This window comes from Haplochromis burtoni, unplaced genomic scaffold, assembly GCF_018398535.1.
Source record: "Haplochromis burtoni strain Fernald_Lab_line unplaced genomic scaffold, NCSU_Asbu1 Contig_348, whole genome shotgun sequence".
Taxonomy (NCBI): Eukaryota; Metazoa; Chordata; class Actinopteri; order Cichliformes; family Cichlidae; genus Haplochromis; species Haplochromis burtoni.
In genome coordinates this window covers 289216-306465 of record NW_024582709.1, presented here as the reverse complement: position 1 = coordinate 306465, position 17250 = coordinate 289216, and the positions used below count along the sequence as shown (strand labels likewise).

Genomic DNA, 17250 nt, shown 5'->3' with positions numbered 1-17250 from the left:
GTTTAGGATAAAGATTCATGTCTCTCAACACCATGCAGTAAGTTGTCTCTACACATAAAAATGTCTCAGGGTTAAGGATGGAAACTTACTAAAATATAGCAAATCCATTATGAATGTCACTTATCAATTCCTTATTGAGAGTCAACACCAACTCTAAGCAGCATATCAAAGACATTAGAGTTATGCAAATTAATTGCATGCTGTGTGGTCAATTGTTTGTGCATGTTGGAGGTATTTCCCTCTTTGTTATGATCAGTGTTGGGGTTGTTACGCAAAAAAAATAAATAAATAAATAATTCCCTACCGTAATGAGAACACACATATGATCTTTCTCTTAGTATTTAGGTATGAACACAAAGCCAAAAAACAGAGCAAAATTAAAAACCAGCACAAAGAGACTTAAACGCGATCGGTTCAGTGATTCTACAGCAGAAACATGAACAGGTAGAAATGGAAGTTGTAGCCCGATTTCTGTTGAAGTTCAGGGTCTGACTGCTGGGCTGGGGTCGGCATTCACTTAGCTTTCACATAACTCTGGGCTCTTGGATAGCTTAGCATTAGCATACTGTCTGGTTAGCGTAGCGTTAGCAAGCTTTCTGTGCAGGTGATTGCAAAGAGTCATAGTTTTGTTAGCAGCATAATGCAGCTGTTTCTGCCTTGAAGGCAGTTTACACTTTAGCATTGCACTCTCGTCCGTGTTTGCTATGAAAATAAAAGCGCTGATAATATTCATGCTTTAGACTGCGGCTCTATTTTTCTTCACTAACACACGAACTGAAATCAGCTGATTACAGTGCAAGTGTAAGTGGAATCATAAGCAGGATTAATATGCAAGCAGAGTAACAATTCCAAGGATTGCCATCTCTACTCAGGATGACACATCTTGAGCACAGGATTGTTAAAAAAAAGAAAAAAGGTTTTTAACCTCCTGCGAAATCTATTTCCTACTTTTTCCACCAGCTGGTGTCATTTTGTGTCAGTCTATCTGCGTTTCTCTCTGTGTCTGTGTTTGACAAAGTATATAATAACACAGTATATCCAACCAGACAGATACATAACTGTCTGACTACAGATAATTCACAACCATAAAAGACAGAGTTATTAAACTTTGTATCCAGGTGTGCAGTAGTGATCAAAATGAATGCTGGGTTTGAAGACAGTTACAGTCTTACTTATGAGTACTGAGTAAAGAAAGCTGAAATAAGGGGTCAAAAGGGTTGAAGCCCCTTCCGACTTTAGGCCTCCTGTCCAATTTTTCTCTCTCTTTGCTTTTTAGAGTGATCCTATCACAAGATAATCTCCAGTTTCTATATAATTTATGTGTTTATTTGTCTTTTGCATGACTGGGCTAGCCAATTTCCAAATATAAACAGCATACAACAAGATGAAGTGTTTTCGTTTATAAATAACAAATCATTTCAGTTTTCAATTGTTGTATTTGCAGACAGCATAAAATAATCCTTTCAGAGCAAATAATGTCTGACCAGCTGCTGTAGTTAAGCTGAGATAATTTCATACATAATCTGTCAAATGTATTTGCTGTTACATTCACAACTAAATGTGGCACAAAATGAACACTGTTAGATGGTGTTAGATGCTGCCATTTGTGCAGATTCTTCAGTGTTCAGTATGCAGCTGTTCTGGGATGTGTGGTCCTAATTGTGCATTACTGAACAAAACTCTGTTATCAACAGGGACAGTTTGTACCAGCTTAATAATAATGATGCTAAATGTAGAAGAATAAAGGGGAGCAAAAAATAGGTTTTTATACAATTCTGTGCAAAATATAAGACAGCAAAGGAATGGTTAATATTGATTTTCAGCTCTTTATGTAAAAGGTTATAAAAATAGTGGACTGTAGACAGTGAACAGTTGCCCAACTGTGCAGTTTATAATGAAAAAAGAAGAACCCAGCAGTGTGTGTGTCATGTAGGAACCCATTTTGTGTTGTATTTCAAGGCATGCTGTAAATCCCCTGGCTGAAATGATGCATTAGCACATTAGCTAGAACAATAGAGATGGCAGGGAGTTGACAGCAGCCACACATAATCACTGAATTAACTGGCTAAAAGGGGTCAGTGCATTACAAGTCCCTGCTGAACTTCACTGACATTCACTTATCAAATTAACACTAGAAGAAACAGGGTCAGTGTTGGCAGGGAAATGGTGCAAATGTTAGGGAATATGTTTTGAGTGAGGAACAAAATTAATTGGATGGTTATATCTTTTCTGTGCTTATCTAAGTGTTATCTAAGCACAACTGTACTCATTTTTTTGTTTTGCTTTCCTTGGCTAAAAATAGAAAAAGGAGCGGATGGTCATTTATTGGTATATAAATCAATGATTATGATGGATGTGGACTAATTTCATACAAGATAATGCAAATACCTGGCTCTGACCTTTGGCACTATTAGTAGAATTATTGCAGTTTATAGTAGTAATACACTTACCTGCTGGGTTAAGCGTTGGGATTTTAGGACTGTAATTATTCATTTGGATGCAAAAAAAAAGTGTGACATAAAACATAAAGTACAACTATACCCATGAATAACCAAGATTAGGTTTATTCATTCAAGATCGCTCTGCTTCTTATGCTTCTCGCTCTCCTCCTCGCTTTTGCACATTCAGTCTCATCTGGTTGCCAAATTCAAGAAATGATAATAATATCCTGCTGGCATTTTTGGCGCAGCTCCTTCAGAAGCATTTTAGTCCAGTATTTCTTTCATTTTTGTTGAAATCTGCACTGCCAGCGTATCTCAAGATAATAAAAGGTGGATTGTTTCGCACATTTTCACACATACTATATGCACTGTGTGTGAAAACGCCTGCTAATTTTAAGCTTACATGCGTTTAAGAGCTCACGAGTGTGCATGTGTCTACATCGGGAACAGGAAACCACGATTATCACCTCTAGCTGCATTTCATTTGACTCTCGGCCTTCTGAGGCACATACGATCAAATTCCTGATGTGGACTCGGTCAGTTCAAATTTGCATGTGATCTCTGGTTAGCGTTAGTGTGTGCATGTGTGTTTGCGTGTAGGTGTATTTCTGTAGAACTGCTGTACCAGCCTGCAGCCCACTCAAGCCAGATTGCATTGCTGATTACATTAGCTGCTGTAGATGCCCCGCAGACAGCCTGCCAAACAGAGTCCTGTTACAGCCAGTCAAAAAGTTTACAGAGAAGGTGTAGCAGACAGCTGGGAACAATAAAGTCCACATCATTTTCACATGCATCATTCCACACAGAAATATGAGTGTTTACAGACTGGTGTGTAGGTAGTAGGTAAATCTTCTGAAAGCTTCATAAAACAAATTCCCTACATTGTTGTTAAATGTAAAAAAAAAGGTTGTAAAGATTTTGGAAAGTACATCTTATAGATAGAAGTTGAGTACATTTTTTCACTTTTTTCTCTCTTTTTCTTTTTCCTGTAATTGGGAGGGGGTCAGACTCGTTCTATTGTTCTTAATATACACAACATATTTCCCTAGATCCCTTTATTCAAATGAGGGTATTTGGTTAGAGGCCTTTTTTAAAATAGATGCAGCTGTGTGTGTTCACAGTTTTTGCTTTTTCATATACATTTGCCCCACAAATCAGCAGCTTGGTTAAAACTGCTCTCACATGTAAAACATGACTGGAGTTGGAATGGGCAGAATTAGTAGCGTGCGATGGTGCCTTTAAGTGGAGAAGGAAAACTTGATTTCCTGTGAGTGGATAATGATTAGTGTTAGAGTTCTTACACAGTGTGCTGTGATTGAAGAGTTTCTCCAATTTCCTTGAAATTCCCCAACTGGCCGGAGCCAAAATGTTCAACAGGAAGTGACATAGATGCCAAGGGAAGCAGCTGTGTTTTAAGCAGATCAATGAAGTCACACATAAACCTGAGTAATAATAACAATATGAATAATAAGAAGAATAAAATGAGTCATTTCATACCAGCGAGAGGTGTTTGTGCAGTTTGCAGAAACATGCATGAGCTGTTAGAGTGTGTTTTGTCAGTTGGAGCAAAATAGAGAAAGGGATATGGTGAGGAAGACAAAACGAGATCTGTTTCTCTGGTGAAGGACAGAGATAACCCACTAACCTTGTTTTCTGCCTCTTATTCCTGCACATAGCTCTCCTCTGTTAGTTGGCTCTGAGACAACAACAACCCTCCTGTTTTTTTATTTTCAGCAACCTTATTGTTCATTGATTCTCTGCAAATTTTTCCAGAGTTGGAGAAGTCTTTTGGTAGAGAGCCCTTTGCCGTACGTTCATTTTTCTGCTTGTTTACTGTGCACGAATGTAACAAATGAATGGGGTCAAACTCGGTTCAGGCTTAGCAAATTGACTCTGAAGTATCACTTGGGGGCGCTTAACCTCATTTCATCCTTAAACAATATGTACTTTTACCCGCTGCGATCATAATAACTCAGTCAGTGACTAAAAATTGGCTTCACTCTTATCATTACATCTATCGATCTAAGCAGTATATAAATACTGAAACTCACAGGAATTCCCTTCATACTTTTGCCAGACTTTAAGATACTCCTACTAGTTGGTGTTTTGTTTGAGGATTGCTCCTAATCTTCTCCTGTTAGTTTGCTACTGATACACATAATACATATATATGTATACATAATGCAGCCCATACATTGTTCAAAACACTGCTCACACTGCAGTAAACAGCTGACACTGAGAGGAGACTCCAGACAGACTGTTGGAGGATGTTCTGCAGAGGCCGACTGTCTCATAACCTGATAGTTATGAATGAGATATGAGTAACCTGATTACTGATTACATCCCTGGAAACATTAAATTAATAATACAAATTGCATTCAAGCAGGTGTGTCCTTAGTTTTGGTCTTGTAGGGGTCAGTTAGTCAGTAGATTTAAGAAAAGAATGCCAGTAATGAGCAACAGTACATTAGACATTCTTAGTCTTTCAAATATAAAACCAGATATTTACTCTACAGAGACAGCACAAGCTTAACTCTGGGTAATTATTACATTTCAGTTTGGTTCCCATGTTGACTTACCCAATTCTTCAAACTAGCATCATTCACCACCCCCCTCACCTTCCTTTTATCTTTGCTTTATCTTTCCCATTAGACTTTGTGTCTCCTTTCTTCGAATGTGCCTCTGCTAGTTGTTACATTATACCTGCTGTAGGAGTTTACATGTAGGTGCATTGTAGGTGTGTGTAGGTCAGATTGGCAGCGGAGGCTATAGATGTGGGTGGATCAGTGAAGCCAGATTTGACTTGTTGAACCTTGGAGGTGTAGTTACACTTTACAGTAATCGAGAAAAAAAATTCACCCTCGATGTTGTTAACGTCTTCTAGCTGATGGAGCTGCAGTTGCTTTTGCACTTTTCTTTTCCTGTTGCTGCTTTTGTGGTTTTCTCAATCCTGATAATGCTTGCCAAAAATAGACAGCGTGAGGTTCAAATGAGAGCCTGACAGTACTGCTAAAATTCATTGGCCCTTCAACCATAAAGGAAAATACAAATTATTTAAGCATGTATGTAGTTTCTGGGTTCATGGTCAAGTTGCCAAGGAGACATGAAGTGACCCAGTGTATGTGTATTAGTGATAGCTTATAGTAATAGTCACTCTGCAGTTTTGTGCACACTGATGGTTTCTAAAAGTTTTCCTGTCACATTTTGGATATTCGTTTGCCAATATATTCTGCACAGAGTTCCACCAGTTTTGTAGTACATCCCCTTTCTTACCTTTTCTTCCCAGTGATCAAACTCAATTAATTAGTAAAATGTCAAAATAAAAGTCCATTCTGGTTAAAGTGTTCATCCTCACCTGTTCATTCGAAATGATTAAACACAAGACTTTACTCTCTGAATCCAAAGAGGCCTTGCTGGAAGGCACAGTTAGGGTCGGATCAAAGCTCTGTCTGAGTTCTGGCGGAGGTTACGCCAGAATTGCCCAACGACAAGCTGCATCCACTCTGCAGCATTTTCTCCGAGTAATTTCCATTTCTTTGTACTGTCTGAGTCATTCTGCAGCAAACCCAACGAGTTCTTGCCAAGAGAAAATTTACTTTAAAATCCCGCTATTAAACTTTCCCAGTGAATCAGAGCTAAGATGGAGCAGCTGACAGCACTTGTGATGCTAGCCTTGCCAGCGTTTTTCCACTGCAGGGTGTTGGCCACTGGGCCAGCAGTGTTTCCTGCCTGAAGATTGTGCAGTGAGCTCTTTGGCTGTACAGCTATGTCCTTGTAATGAAGATATGCACAATCTGAACAGTACGATGAATATATTATCGTTTGAAACAAACTTCACAGCTCTTTTAGCGCCCATTATGTTTTCAAGTTTTAATAAATGCATTGCATTCGCTGAGATAATATCCTCACTCATCAAAGTAGTAACAAGCACAGGCATTCAAATTTATGTGGCGTGCTTGTGCAAGATTACATTACATTTTTTTCAGGCCACTTTGTAAATACCGGGCTTTCAAGGTACAGAGTTAGACACACTTAAGGGACATTTGCTCAGGGAGGGTTTGCACACAGTGTTTACACTAGGAGGTGAAGAACAAACATGGCTGGCCTAATTTTTAGTCGGGTCATCCTGCTTCAGCCGAAGACAAGGCTCTGTGCGTCTCTGTAGATGGCTTCGCAAAGTAAATAAAGACTTGAAAGACTGTGGCTTACCACAGCATAATATTGGGTTGTTGTCATATCCATGCACACTCTCTTATAATACGCTCTTTATTTGTGAATCATAGCTTTGTAGATAGTGGAGGTAGTGCTGTTCCAGCGGTTCTGGGGGATTAAAAAAAAAAAAAACACAGCAACCGAACAGATCAAAAATCTAATTTGGGCCAACACCGTTGTGCCAGATTAAAGCTAAGCTAAACTAGACTAAACTGTCATCACAAACAAATTTAAGTTATTTATTTCAATACTGTAATCAGAGCATTTACAGTAATCACTCAAAATCAGCAAGAAGAGGCAAGTAGAAGCAGCTGTTTACAGTTTGCAGCGGTCTCTCTTCACTTCCCTGCTGTTTCCTGTCTGTCTTTGAATCCTTGCGATAGGGAAAGAATCTAATTAGAGTCAAAAGTTTTGTTTACAAGCATGGAAAGTCAGCAGGCTAAGAAACCAAACTCAGTGGCGACTTTTGTCTGTGTTTCTATTGATCTCACTTTTCCCTTTTCGCTAATATTACAGCATACACTAACAGTAATTGCATCCAGTGCATCCAGAGTAGGCACACGTCTTAATAGTGCATTATATGGATATTTTAAAAAATGGGCAGAACTGAAGCCATGGATAACGTAATGATGAATGTATATAACTAAAAAAATTGTCCTTTTTTTATTGTTTGCATTGTAAGTTTAGTTGTTCTGGCTTCTTAACCTAAAGCTTCGTTTTTCTGAAACAAACAGTTGCTGACAAACAGTCATGAATGGAAATTTGGTTGAAGTTCTGGAGGAGGTTTTCCTGATTGCATTGAAACCGTTGCTTTAAATCATCTTGTGCAGCTTGCTTCTGTCCTATTAATGCATAAATGCACACACAGACTCTCTCCTTCCTTCAGTGTCTCTCCGGACCTCAGAAAACAGCTGAACTTTGTTGCTCCGGGATTTGTGCTGCTAGACTCCCAGGAGTCATGTCATTGGTATTCCCAGTGTGTTTGTCGGTGTCCTGCCTCAGCTCCCTCCTCTCAGCATGTGCACACTCCCTCCACACTATTTGAACATATGGCTCTGCTTTTCATCACATCAGTTGTTGCTTGTTTGGTTTTTCTTATCTGGTTTTTGCGCTCTTGGTTTTGTTACGGTCTGTAGAACAGAAATGGGCAGAAGTGGTTTTTGAAAGGAAACATGCATATTTGCACACGGATGCAGTTTTCAGCTCACTTGGACTTACACAACAACAACAAAAACTATCACAGCTATTTGGCCCAAGTAGGTCGAGTCTGTTTCATAAGTAGTCATCTAGCGTTTAGTGTGCAGCAAGTTTTCTAACAGTGCAACTGAGAAAATCAATAATGAAATCCAGCTGAGGCAGAGAAAACAGAAGGTGCACTCATCGTATGAGAAAAGAGACAACTAGAAGATGCAAAATCATGCTAAGATTATATAAAATGCAACATTTTACAGATGGAGGCCCATCCAGGGGTGTAAAACAACAAAGGTGTTTATATATTTGATATTTCATTTCAAATGTAGTTTCCCTTCAACTAACAGATTTCTACAACTCAGCAAAAAACTCACTCAGAATTTAAGACTACTCACATATCTGGTTTGTTTTGTGGCACACAGTTGTGTGTGTGTGTGTGTGTGTGTGTGTGTGTGAGCTCTGTGCCTGCAAAGCTCAATTAGACAGTCTAGAATGCCCCCTACTGGTCAGGACTGGAAGTACAGTTTTGCAATGGCTGTCGGGGCCACTTCAGGTACTTGTTCGTATAAGTAGTGTGTAAACCTATAATGTTGTGGACAAAGCAGAGCTAAAATTCAGACACACAGTTTGTCACATATATAAATATTAAATACCCCCCCCCCCCCCCACACACACACACACACACACACACACACACACACTTTGTTAGTTAAATTTCTTGGTTGAAATCTGTGGTTAGCATAAAAACATCTATGCCTGATCAGAAGAGTAGCTAACACAATGATTTATATTTCAACCAAATTACCAAACTATTCAAGCTCGCAAGCATAAGACACCAAGAAGTGTCCCTTTTATATGCTTTACAGAATGTCTTTTGGTCCCAGGTCTTGGCATACATAAGGCCAGAATATGAAATATTCAAAACATGACCTTTACCGTCTAAAGATTGAAAAAAAGTCTGGTGTAGAAGTTCAGCTTGCCGCAGATATTAAATTCAACTTCACTTGAATATTAGATGTGCAATCAGTGCATAACCATTCACTGGACTACAATTGTAGGTTCGCACAGCACTTAAATCGGTCTTATAGAGTTACACTAGCACTTTTCTTCTATTCTGTTTTTGTCATTGTAAAAATAGCCCATGTGAATTCAGGTCTGAGACTACAACCATTTTTATAGCAGTTAGAGCTGCTGCTCTTTTAGGGCTACAGTGCCCACCAGCTATTATATCAGGAAGAAGAAGAGATGTATTCATTTCCATTGCATTTTCTTCTGTTCAAGAAATGAAAAGAAATTGAAATAGAGGTTTACCTACAGACTGCAATTCTACTGCAGAGTGCATCTATATTAGAATGCGCTCAATAGCAAAGATGTTCTTTGAAGATACTTATTCAACACATCTTGACTGGATTTCTGAGGAAGCCGAAGGTTGCCGGTTTAGGATCGCTCAATATCTTCCCACACTTCAAGTTTCTCCTGGAAACGTCTGACGCTCTTGTGAAGTGTGCTCTATCTCCCAGCATGTTCTACAGCAGCTTGCTCATCACTCATCAAACTTCACACCCCATTATCATCACTCGACGCCCAGATCCTCCACCACAGGTGCTGAGAATACAATACACCATCATTGAAGTGTTATATATTCTTTTCAAAGATCCTTTTGAGTCTGTTGTGATGTGCACAATGTGGCTTATTCTGTAAAAGTCCAGTGGAAAATTGTGCTGTGTTTTTACCTTCTTCTTGGAGCATCTCGACATTTGCAACAGCTGCTATACTAACCCAACAGTGTCAATCCCTTATTGATTTTATTCATTTATCCCTCCTAATCCTGCCAATCTGTATAACATTCAGAGTTAAAACACTGGGTTTAGCAGTTCTGTCTTGCATTCTTAACACACTGGCTTAGCGCCTTCTTTTCCAGGTCAAAGATCATTTAGCTTTGTCAGCCCACGGTGGCAGTGTGACTGACAGGGCCACATGGGGAGACAGCTCCGATCTCCAGGGTATGAGGTTTAACAAAGCAGGCAGGCATCCATCCCTATCTCTGCGGGGACGCTAGATACATTGTGTGTCGATAAACATACTCTGTGTACATCTGATTGTGTGCAGGGAGGTGTATATTTATGTGAGCATGTGAGTCTGTGTGTGCACTGTACTGCAGCCCAGATCTGGCAGTGCTCCAATGCTCAAAGCTAATGGAGTACTAATGTCTCTGGTGTGCCCTTGTTTACCGAATAGCTAAATACAGAAGGGAGAGAAGAGAACCTTCGCCCACTTAAGCATGACACAGTTCGCAAATTAGAATCACCGTTCTCATAACACTTCCTGCATTTGCTCCCCTTATGGCTCGGATCCATAAATAATCCTCACAGGCTGCGCCTCGCTGGTTGATCTTGACCTGCAGGTGTTCACCTGTTGATTAAATGAGAGCAACTGTTCCTTATGCTCAGGGCAGTTTGTACTGTTGTTATCAAGTTACATATGAAAGGAAATATTAATGAATATTGGATGGATACTAGGTTGCACTTATGCTAACCTTATATAGGTTTTATTTATATATTTTATTTGGTCTTTAAAAAAAGTGATACGCCAGTAGTGTGCAGTGTTAGCACTGTTAACCTCACATGATAAAGGTCCTGGGTTCAAATCCATCAACCAGCTGGGACCTTTCTGTACTTGCATGGGGTTAGGTTAATCGGTGATTCTAAACTGGCTGTAGGCATTGACTGGCTGTCTGTGTCTTTGTGTTAACCCCACACTAGAGGGCTGTATTCCACCTAATGCCCTGTGAAAGCTGGGACAGGCTCCTGTCCCCCTGCAACCCTGAATAAGTGGAATAAATGGTAAATGGCCTGTATTTGTATAGCGCTTTACTAGTCCCTAAGGACCCCAAAGCGCTTTACACATTCAGTCATCCACCCATTCACACATACATTCACACACTGACACATAAGACGGATGGATGGACAAATGTGTCAATCTTTTGTTTGTATCCTTCATCGTTTTCAGTGACTGAAGCCAGAAACCTCATTCCCATGGACCCCAACGGGCTGTCTGATCCATATGTGAAGCTCAAGATCGTACCAGATCCCAAAAATGAGACCAAGCAGAAGACCAAAACGATCCGCTCCAGCCTCAACCCCAAATGGAACGAGACGTTCACTTTGTGAGTACACGGGTCCATCTTCAGCCTCTGGCCCACTCTAGGCTGTAGTATGGCACAGATTATAAATTAACAGAGGATAAGGGGGAAAAAGCTAAATGTATTTAATGTTTAAAGTACTATTAGTATAAGTAGTAGTAGTATTAAGAACGACTCTGTAAGCAAATGTGTTATTTTTTATTAACCATAATGTGCTGTACAGCAAGCTGAGGAATACAGATAAAGACCGCAGACTATCAGTAGAAGTGTGGGACTGGGATCGGACCACGAGGAATGACTTCATGGGAGCCCTTTCCTTTGGCGTGTCAGAGCTCATGAAGGCTCCAGTCTGTGGATGGTAATGCTGACTTGTTGCCCAGTTACTGTTGATCTGTATTTATAGTTTAGAATGACAGAGTATTGATTGATGTAACGAATGAAATAACTTTTATGTTACTCTTTGTATTTACACTGTTATTTTAAGTAAAAAAAACAACTGTAGAGTCAGAAATATCAGTAGTTTAAGCTCTCATCAGTTGCTCCTTGGTACCCAGTAAATGCTTTATATCATCCAGGTTTTAACAAACACAACATCTTCTGATATAAACAGAATGCTTGGATAAGCTTGTCTTTGTTTCTTCCCCTCACTTCCTGTCATGTCATGTCTCTCCTCTCAGGTATAAGTTATTGTGCCAGGAGGAGGGGGAGTACTACAATGTTCCCATCTCAGAGGAGGATGATGGTAATGAGGAACTGAGGCAGAAATTTGAGGTGAGGATTGTATTAACATAATCAAAGCTGCGCGATCTTTTCTTTTGCAGTATCTTCAAACTGCATGGCACAAAGACAGAAGCATTTATTACACGCTTCAGACTGAGGTGGATCGATCTGATCCTGCCACCCTGTCCAGCAGAATTATCGAACTGTCACATGCTCTCCTGGACTGCAGATAACCGTGTGACAGCTGCAGCTTTCACAGAGCTCCTCGGCGTGCCCTCTTTGAATTCTGAGGCTTCACTTCTACTTTACATTTTTTGCGTGTTTGTGGATAATTGTTGTTATTACATTCCAGCCAGAACCAAACAGAAAGGGGGATCAGCTTTAGTGACTGTGCTCAATAGCATGTTAAAAGGATGAGGAGAATAATCAGCTCCTCCTACTTTGCAGTAATGTTTAAGCACACATTGTGTTAAAAAAAGATGTTATTTGATGCAATTTCATGTTCTTCTTGTTCGAACCTGTGTGCGTCTGGCCTTCTTGGAGTGAATTATTTCACCTGGTATTCTGTGTCACAGTGTGCAATGAAAGCCCAGGTCTCTAGAAGATGTGTTTAAGGTTACTTTCCACGACCTTTCTGCGACACATGGTTGAGAATAAAGGGGGTGGATAGAATGAGAAAGAATAGAAAGTTGGGCTGGGAAAGGTCACGGCTGGGACTGACAGCCAATTTTTAGCTGACCGAAAAAAGCAAACAAACCTCATGCTCGTTAATCTGGATTCAATATGAAGTTCGATCATTGTCTGGAGTTTTATATATGTGTGCATATTTTTAAGTATATGGAAACACTTAGAAACACGTTTTCCATATTAAAGTAAGCTTTGTCATAAAAATCATTTCCTGTTCAACTTTTTGCAGCTTTACAAAATGCGTTCATTACATTAAAGGAGAAGCTGCCCTGTATAACGACACAGTAACAGAAATACATTCTGAAATATATCCAGGCAATGAGAAAAAAGGTGATGATGATAAAAAAAAGAGAGAAAAGAGGTGAAGAAAACAAATTTGGCCTGAAGTCAGAGGGTGACAGTGCAGTTGTGTTGCGTTTGTCTCGATAACAGGAACAAAGACCAGTAGCGAGCATGTTCCTCACAGTGCGTGACACGAAAATGTGGTGATTTTTCTCTCACACACAGAAGCTACAGTAGTGTACTGTGCAAATGTGCAGTGCATAAACGGAACAGGTATTTTCGACATTGTTCTAGTTTTTCACATCGTTTAAATTGCCTTTAAGAGAAGCCCAGTGCAGTCATCATATCTCTCTCATGGAGCTCCGAAGTAATTGTCTGGCATCTGTAGATGTAATGTTTCATCCACTTTAATGACTTTAATGAATGTTTTTTTGAGTTTTTTTATGGCCTGAGAACTCCTCTCCCTTCTCTCCCCTCTTCATAAACCCCTCTGTGGTTCTCTCCCTTTTTTCCCTTAGCTTCCTGCTCCCTCCTGTGTGCTTGGTGAGACTTACACTGTACAAATGCTTCTTCACCCTATGTCACAGTGTCATATTTAATGCAAGAGTTTCTCTCTTCCTTTCTCCACGTCTTGCCCCTGCTCTCAGGACTGCCAAATTAATTTTAATCTAAAGGTAGCCCTCTCCGCTCCTCGACCCTTCTCTCCTCTCCTTCTCCTCTTTTGTCTCGTCTTGCTGTGGTGACATGTTCCTCCACTTCTCCTCGTCTCTGATCATTTGTATGTGGTGCCGCGCTACTACAAATTGATCCAGTTTACTAACAATTTGTACATTTTAGCTTGGATAAAAAAAAAAATTCAAATCAAAAAATGATAATTTTATAAATGAATGAAATAAGCCCGATGGATATTTAGTAACTCCCTGTTTTTGTGAAAGTACAGCTCTTCCTCGTTTTCACGGCTCGCATTTTCTGAGAGTTTGACAAAGGATTGTTAGTAAATCCTGATTTACTGCTTACAGTTCATAGCTATACATGTGTCTGCATGTGCGTCTTTGTGTTGTGCACCCGTCTTGTCTGTGTACGCTTCATGTTGTGAGCTTATGTCGATGTCAACTGAAGTATAACCCGTAGCTAGTTTCTTTTCTCATCTCACAGCTGAACATTTGTCTGTAAGCGTCTGCTTCTTGAACCTGCAAACATCTCAGTGTAAACCTAGATAAACTTCAGTCTAAGGCATAACTACATGGATGGAAATATTGCATATTTGATATACTGTATGAATAGAGAAATAAACCAGATGCAAACACTAGATGTCAGCATTGACCTGAGTACATGGTGGGTAATTGTTCCTGCTCTTTTATGTGTGTCTGTGTGTGTGTGTATAAGCACTTATCCCTCTCACCTTAACGTTTTTTTAGTCTCCATGGTTAAATCAAAAGCTGTTTTTAAAACATAATTCATGGAGTCACCTCTGGGGTGACTGCTTTATCAGAAATATAATAGAAATCGGGTAATTATTTTGACTGTTCTCGCTGGTTTCTTTCTGTGAAGCTGCAATTTTGAACTTGTACATGTCTGTAAACTCTAACTGGAGCCCCGTGGACTAAGTTTGCTGATCGAAAGGCTCGACCACACGATTTAGTGTCATATTATGAATGCTGTATCTTCATTCATATTCTCTGTGTTTGTCTGCGTGTACGAGCCTCACTATTGGCCCTCAACTACCTGTCCATACAAGTCAGCTGTTGTGGTGTGCGCCTGTACACAAGTGTACTAAGTGAGTTAGACCTTTTGGCTCCCTTTTCCCTGTGGTTTCAGGACCAAGCAGTTGTGGAAGACTCTGATCAGGTGCGTCTAAAAGGAAGGAAGGAAGTAAGACTGCTGCTTGCTTGGCCCGGCCAGGCTTGTTTCTGTGGCTAAAGCTTACAGGTGTGCTGTGATCTGGTGCGGTCTGCTCAGCTTTCTTACTGCTCTCCTAGTTTAAGAGCAGGCAACGGTAGCTTTCATTAACCAAACTGCAGCTGCTCAGCACTGCTAGAAAGTATTTTAATATTCAGTGTATTTTACTTGAATGTTATAGAGATAAATGGGTGAATTTATCAGGTATCTATGGTGTGGGATAACACTAGGTTCTTCCTGTTTTCCTGTTTTTTAAGAGGAACAATATTGTAATGGCCTGGAAACCTTTCAGCCCCACACAAGTTGGTCTTCCTGTTTCATGTATATAGTATATTCTTATGCTTCACTGGGAAAAATAAAAGAAGATTTATCTCCTGTAGCAGAAGAAAACAAACTTCTTTGTGCAGCATGAAGATTTAGGTTATAACTAGGATGTTGGGGAGAGCATGATTTTTGCCTTGGCTAAGAGTGAATATGAAGCCGGTGTGAGGTGTGTTTTGTGTAGATCTGCTTAGAGAAAGATATGAAGCGGGACGCTTCGTCAGATTGTTTTTAGTGTTCAGACTGCCACAGTAGTGTATTCTTCAGCATAGTGCACTGTAGTGTCTTGAAGCATTTGCACTGCTGAAAGATTGAGCATGACTTGGCATGAAGAGGTGCAAAGACGAGAATGTTTTTGTATTTTTACAGGTCAGAATTAGAGATATATTTTACACTGGACATGCATGTGAATGTTGAAGCCACGTGGTGGCATCCTTTCCTTCGGTGCAACAGCAGCCACGTAGAAATCGAGCGTTTTAAGGTCTGATTTCAATGTAGAGATTTTAAATGCTGTTTTTTTTAGGTTTTACTTTGATCACTGATTTTAATGATTTAATACTTAAAATAAAAATTTCTATGCCTAGCTTTGTGGATGCTATGTCTGGTTAAAATATGTTACAGTACTGTGTGAAAAGCTCAAGTCAATCTTCATTTCTATATATTTTGCAAGAAACATGGGAAATAGATGCAGGGATTTATTGAAACATGGATAATACATGAATATAAAAAGCAACACAGAGTCAGTTTTTGCTATGACTGCCTTTATGCTTCAACACAGCCTGAACACTCTTGTGCAAACTTTGTTTATGTAATTTCTATAAGTCGTCTTCAGGAATAGTTCTCCAGGCTTCTCGACGGACATTCAAAGCCCTTCTTTGGATGTTGGATGTTCTTTTGTTTTGCTATCTGTCAAGATGATCCCACACTGCTGCAGTAGTGCTGAGGTCTGGGCTCTGGGGAGACTAATCCATAACTAATAGTATACCATTATTGTATGCATTTCTATCCAGGTTTGTCTTTTACTGCTTTGGCAGTGTGTGTAGGATCATTGCTTTATTAAAAAATGAAGCTGTTGCCAGATGGTGAGTCAAACTCTAACAGTACTTTCTGCATTCGTAATTTCATCAGTTTTAACAAGACCGTCCTCCAACCATCTTCCTATTTCCCAACCTTAAGATTGACTTCTCTTCCAAAGAACTTTAAAAACTTTGAAAGACCCTCAGAAAGCCTGAAGAACTATTGCCCAAGACCATAAAAAATCACAAGAAAATTAAGGCTCCTCTGAAGCAAAAGGAAAAAGAACATGAGGGATAACTTGAGACTTTTACACACTACTGTAAATGAAACAATAGAAAATGATCATTGTTGATAACAGCAGTGTCATGCATTAGCTTTGCTATTGAATTTAATCAATGATGTTTATGATTAACTGATTCTCACAGCAAAAGCAGATGTGACAAACAATGCTTGCATGATTTTTTTGGTCTTTTTTTTTTTTTTTCAAATCCAACATTTCAGCTTTCTCGCTTTATGCTGACAACAACCACCAGCACTGTTTTACTTTGTTTAAATGATAGCAATTTGTTAATATAGCTAGAGTAATTTATTGGACAGTAATTGGACAAGAAGACAACTGCAAATCTCAATCGGGTTTATCGAGTCATTTTGTATTATATGAGCTCCAAAAAGGCACATCAGTTTTGCTTGATCTCATTAATCTTGAATTGTGCCTGTCAGTCAGTGTATTCTGGCAGATAGTGAGCTAATGGCAAGTATAAGTTATACAGCAGGTAAACAGAAAAATCAATTAAGGATATTTTGTGTTATTTTAGTAAATGAATTGACACATATTGAATATTCATCTGTATGAAAATGGTTTTAGTGGTTGTAGACATAAATTTAAAAAATTGGCAAAAACGTGTGAATATGTTGTCTTCTCTGTGAGAAAAATCCACGATAAAGAAGCTTGAATATGTTCTGCCATTTTTTTATTTGCTTAAAAACAAGTTTTATGCATTTTATCAAGGTTAACATTTTAGGTATCCACGATCATTGTCTTTTCTGAATTGCACATTGCAGCCGCTTTAGGTTATATGCTTTTCTTATAACCATTTAACCTTCAGACACTTTATTTTTTTCTACTCCGAGTATAGAAAGCCAAACTTGGTCCCACTAAGAAGGTGATCACTGAGACTGATGACAGCCACTCCAGCCAGCTCCCATCAAACAGCCTGAACCAGGTCAAACTCATCGACTTCAATTTCCTAGCTGTGTTGGGGAAGGGAAGCTTTGGCAAGGTGCGCGATATCCAAAGTTGGAAGAACAAAGTGCATTGTACTCTACATGGAAATGATT

General features: G+C 39.4%; 1 protein-coding gene across 3 annotated transcripts in view; it reads left to right on the top strand.

The window, feature by feature from the left end:
• The window catches only part of prkcaa (protein kinase C, alpha, a), a 140667-nt gene that overhangs the window by 80273 nt on the left and 43144 nt on the right, over positions 1-17250 (top strand). The window contains exons 6-10 of one of the 3 annotated variants that reach the window (XM_042228766.1): positions 10854-11010; positions 11210-11344; positions 11664-11757; positions 14494-14523; positions 17049-17192. In XM_042228766.1, the coding sequence (XP_042084700.1) occupies positions 10854-11010; positions 11210-11344; positions 11664-11757; positions 14494-14523; positions 17049-17192 (560 nt within the window). Of the gene's footprint in view, positions 1-10853; positions 11011-11209; positions 11345-11663; positions 11758-13322; positions 13350-14493; positions 14524-17048; positions 17193-17250 lie in introns of all 3 variants that reach the window. The other 2 variants (XM_042228767.1, XM_005942746.2) reach the window with 2 other exon arrangements.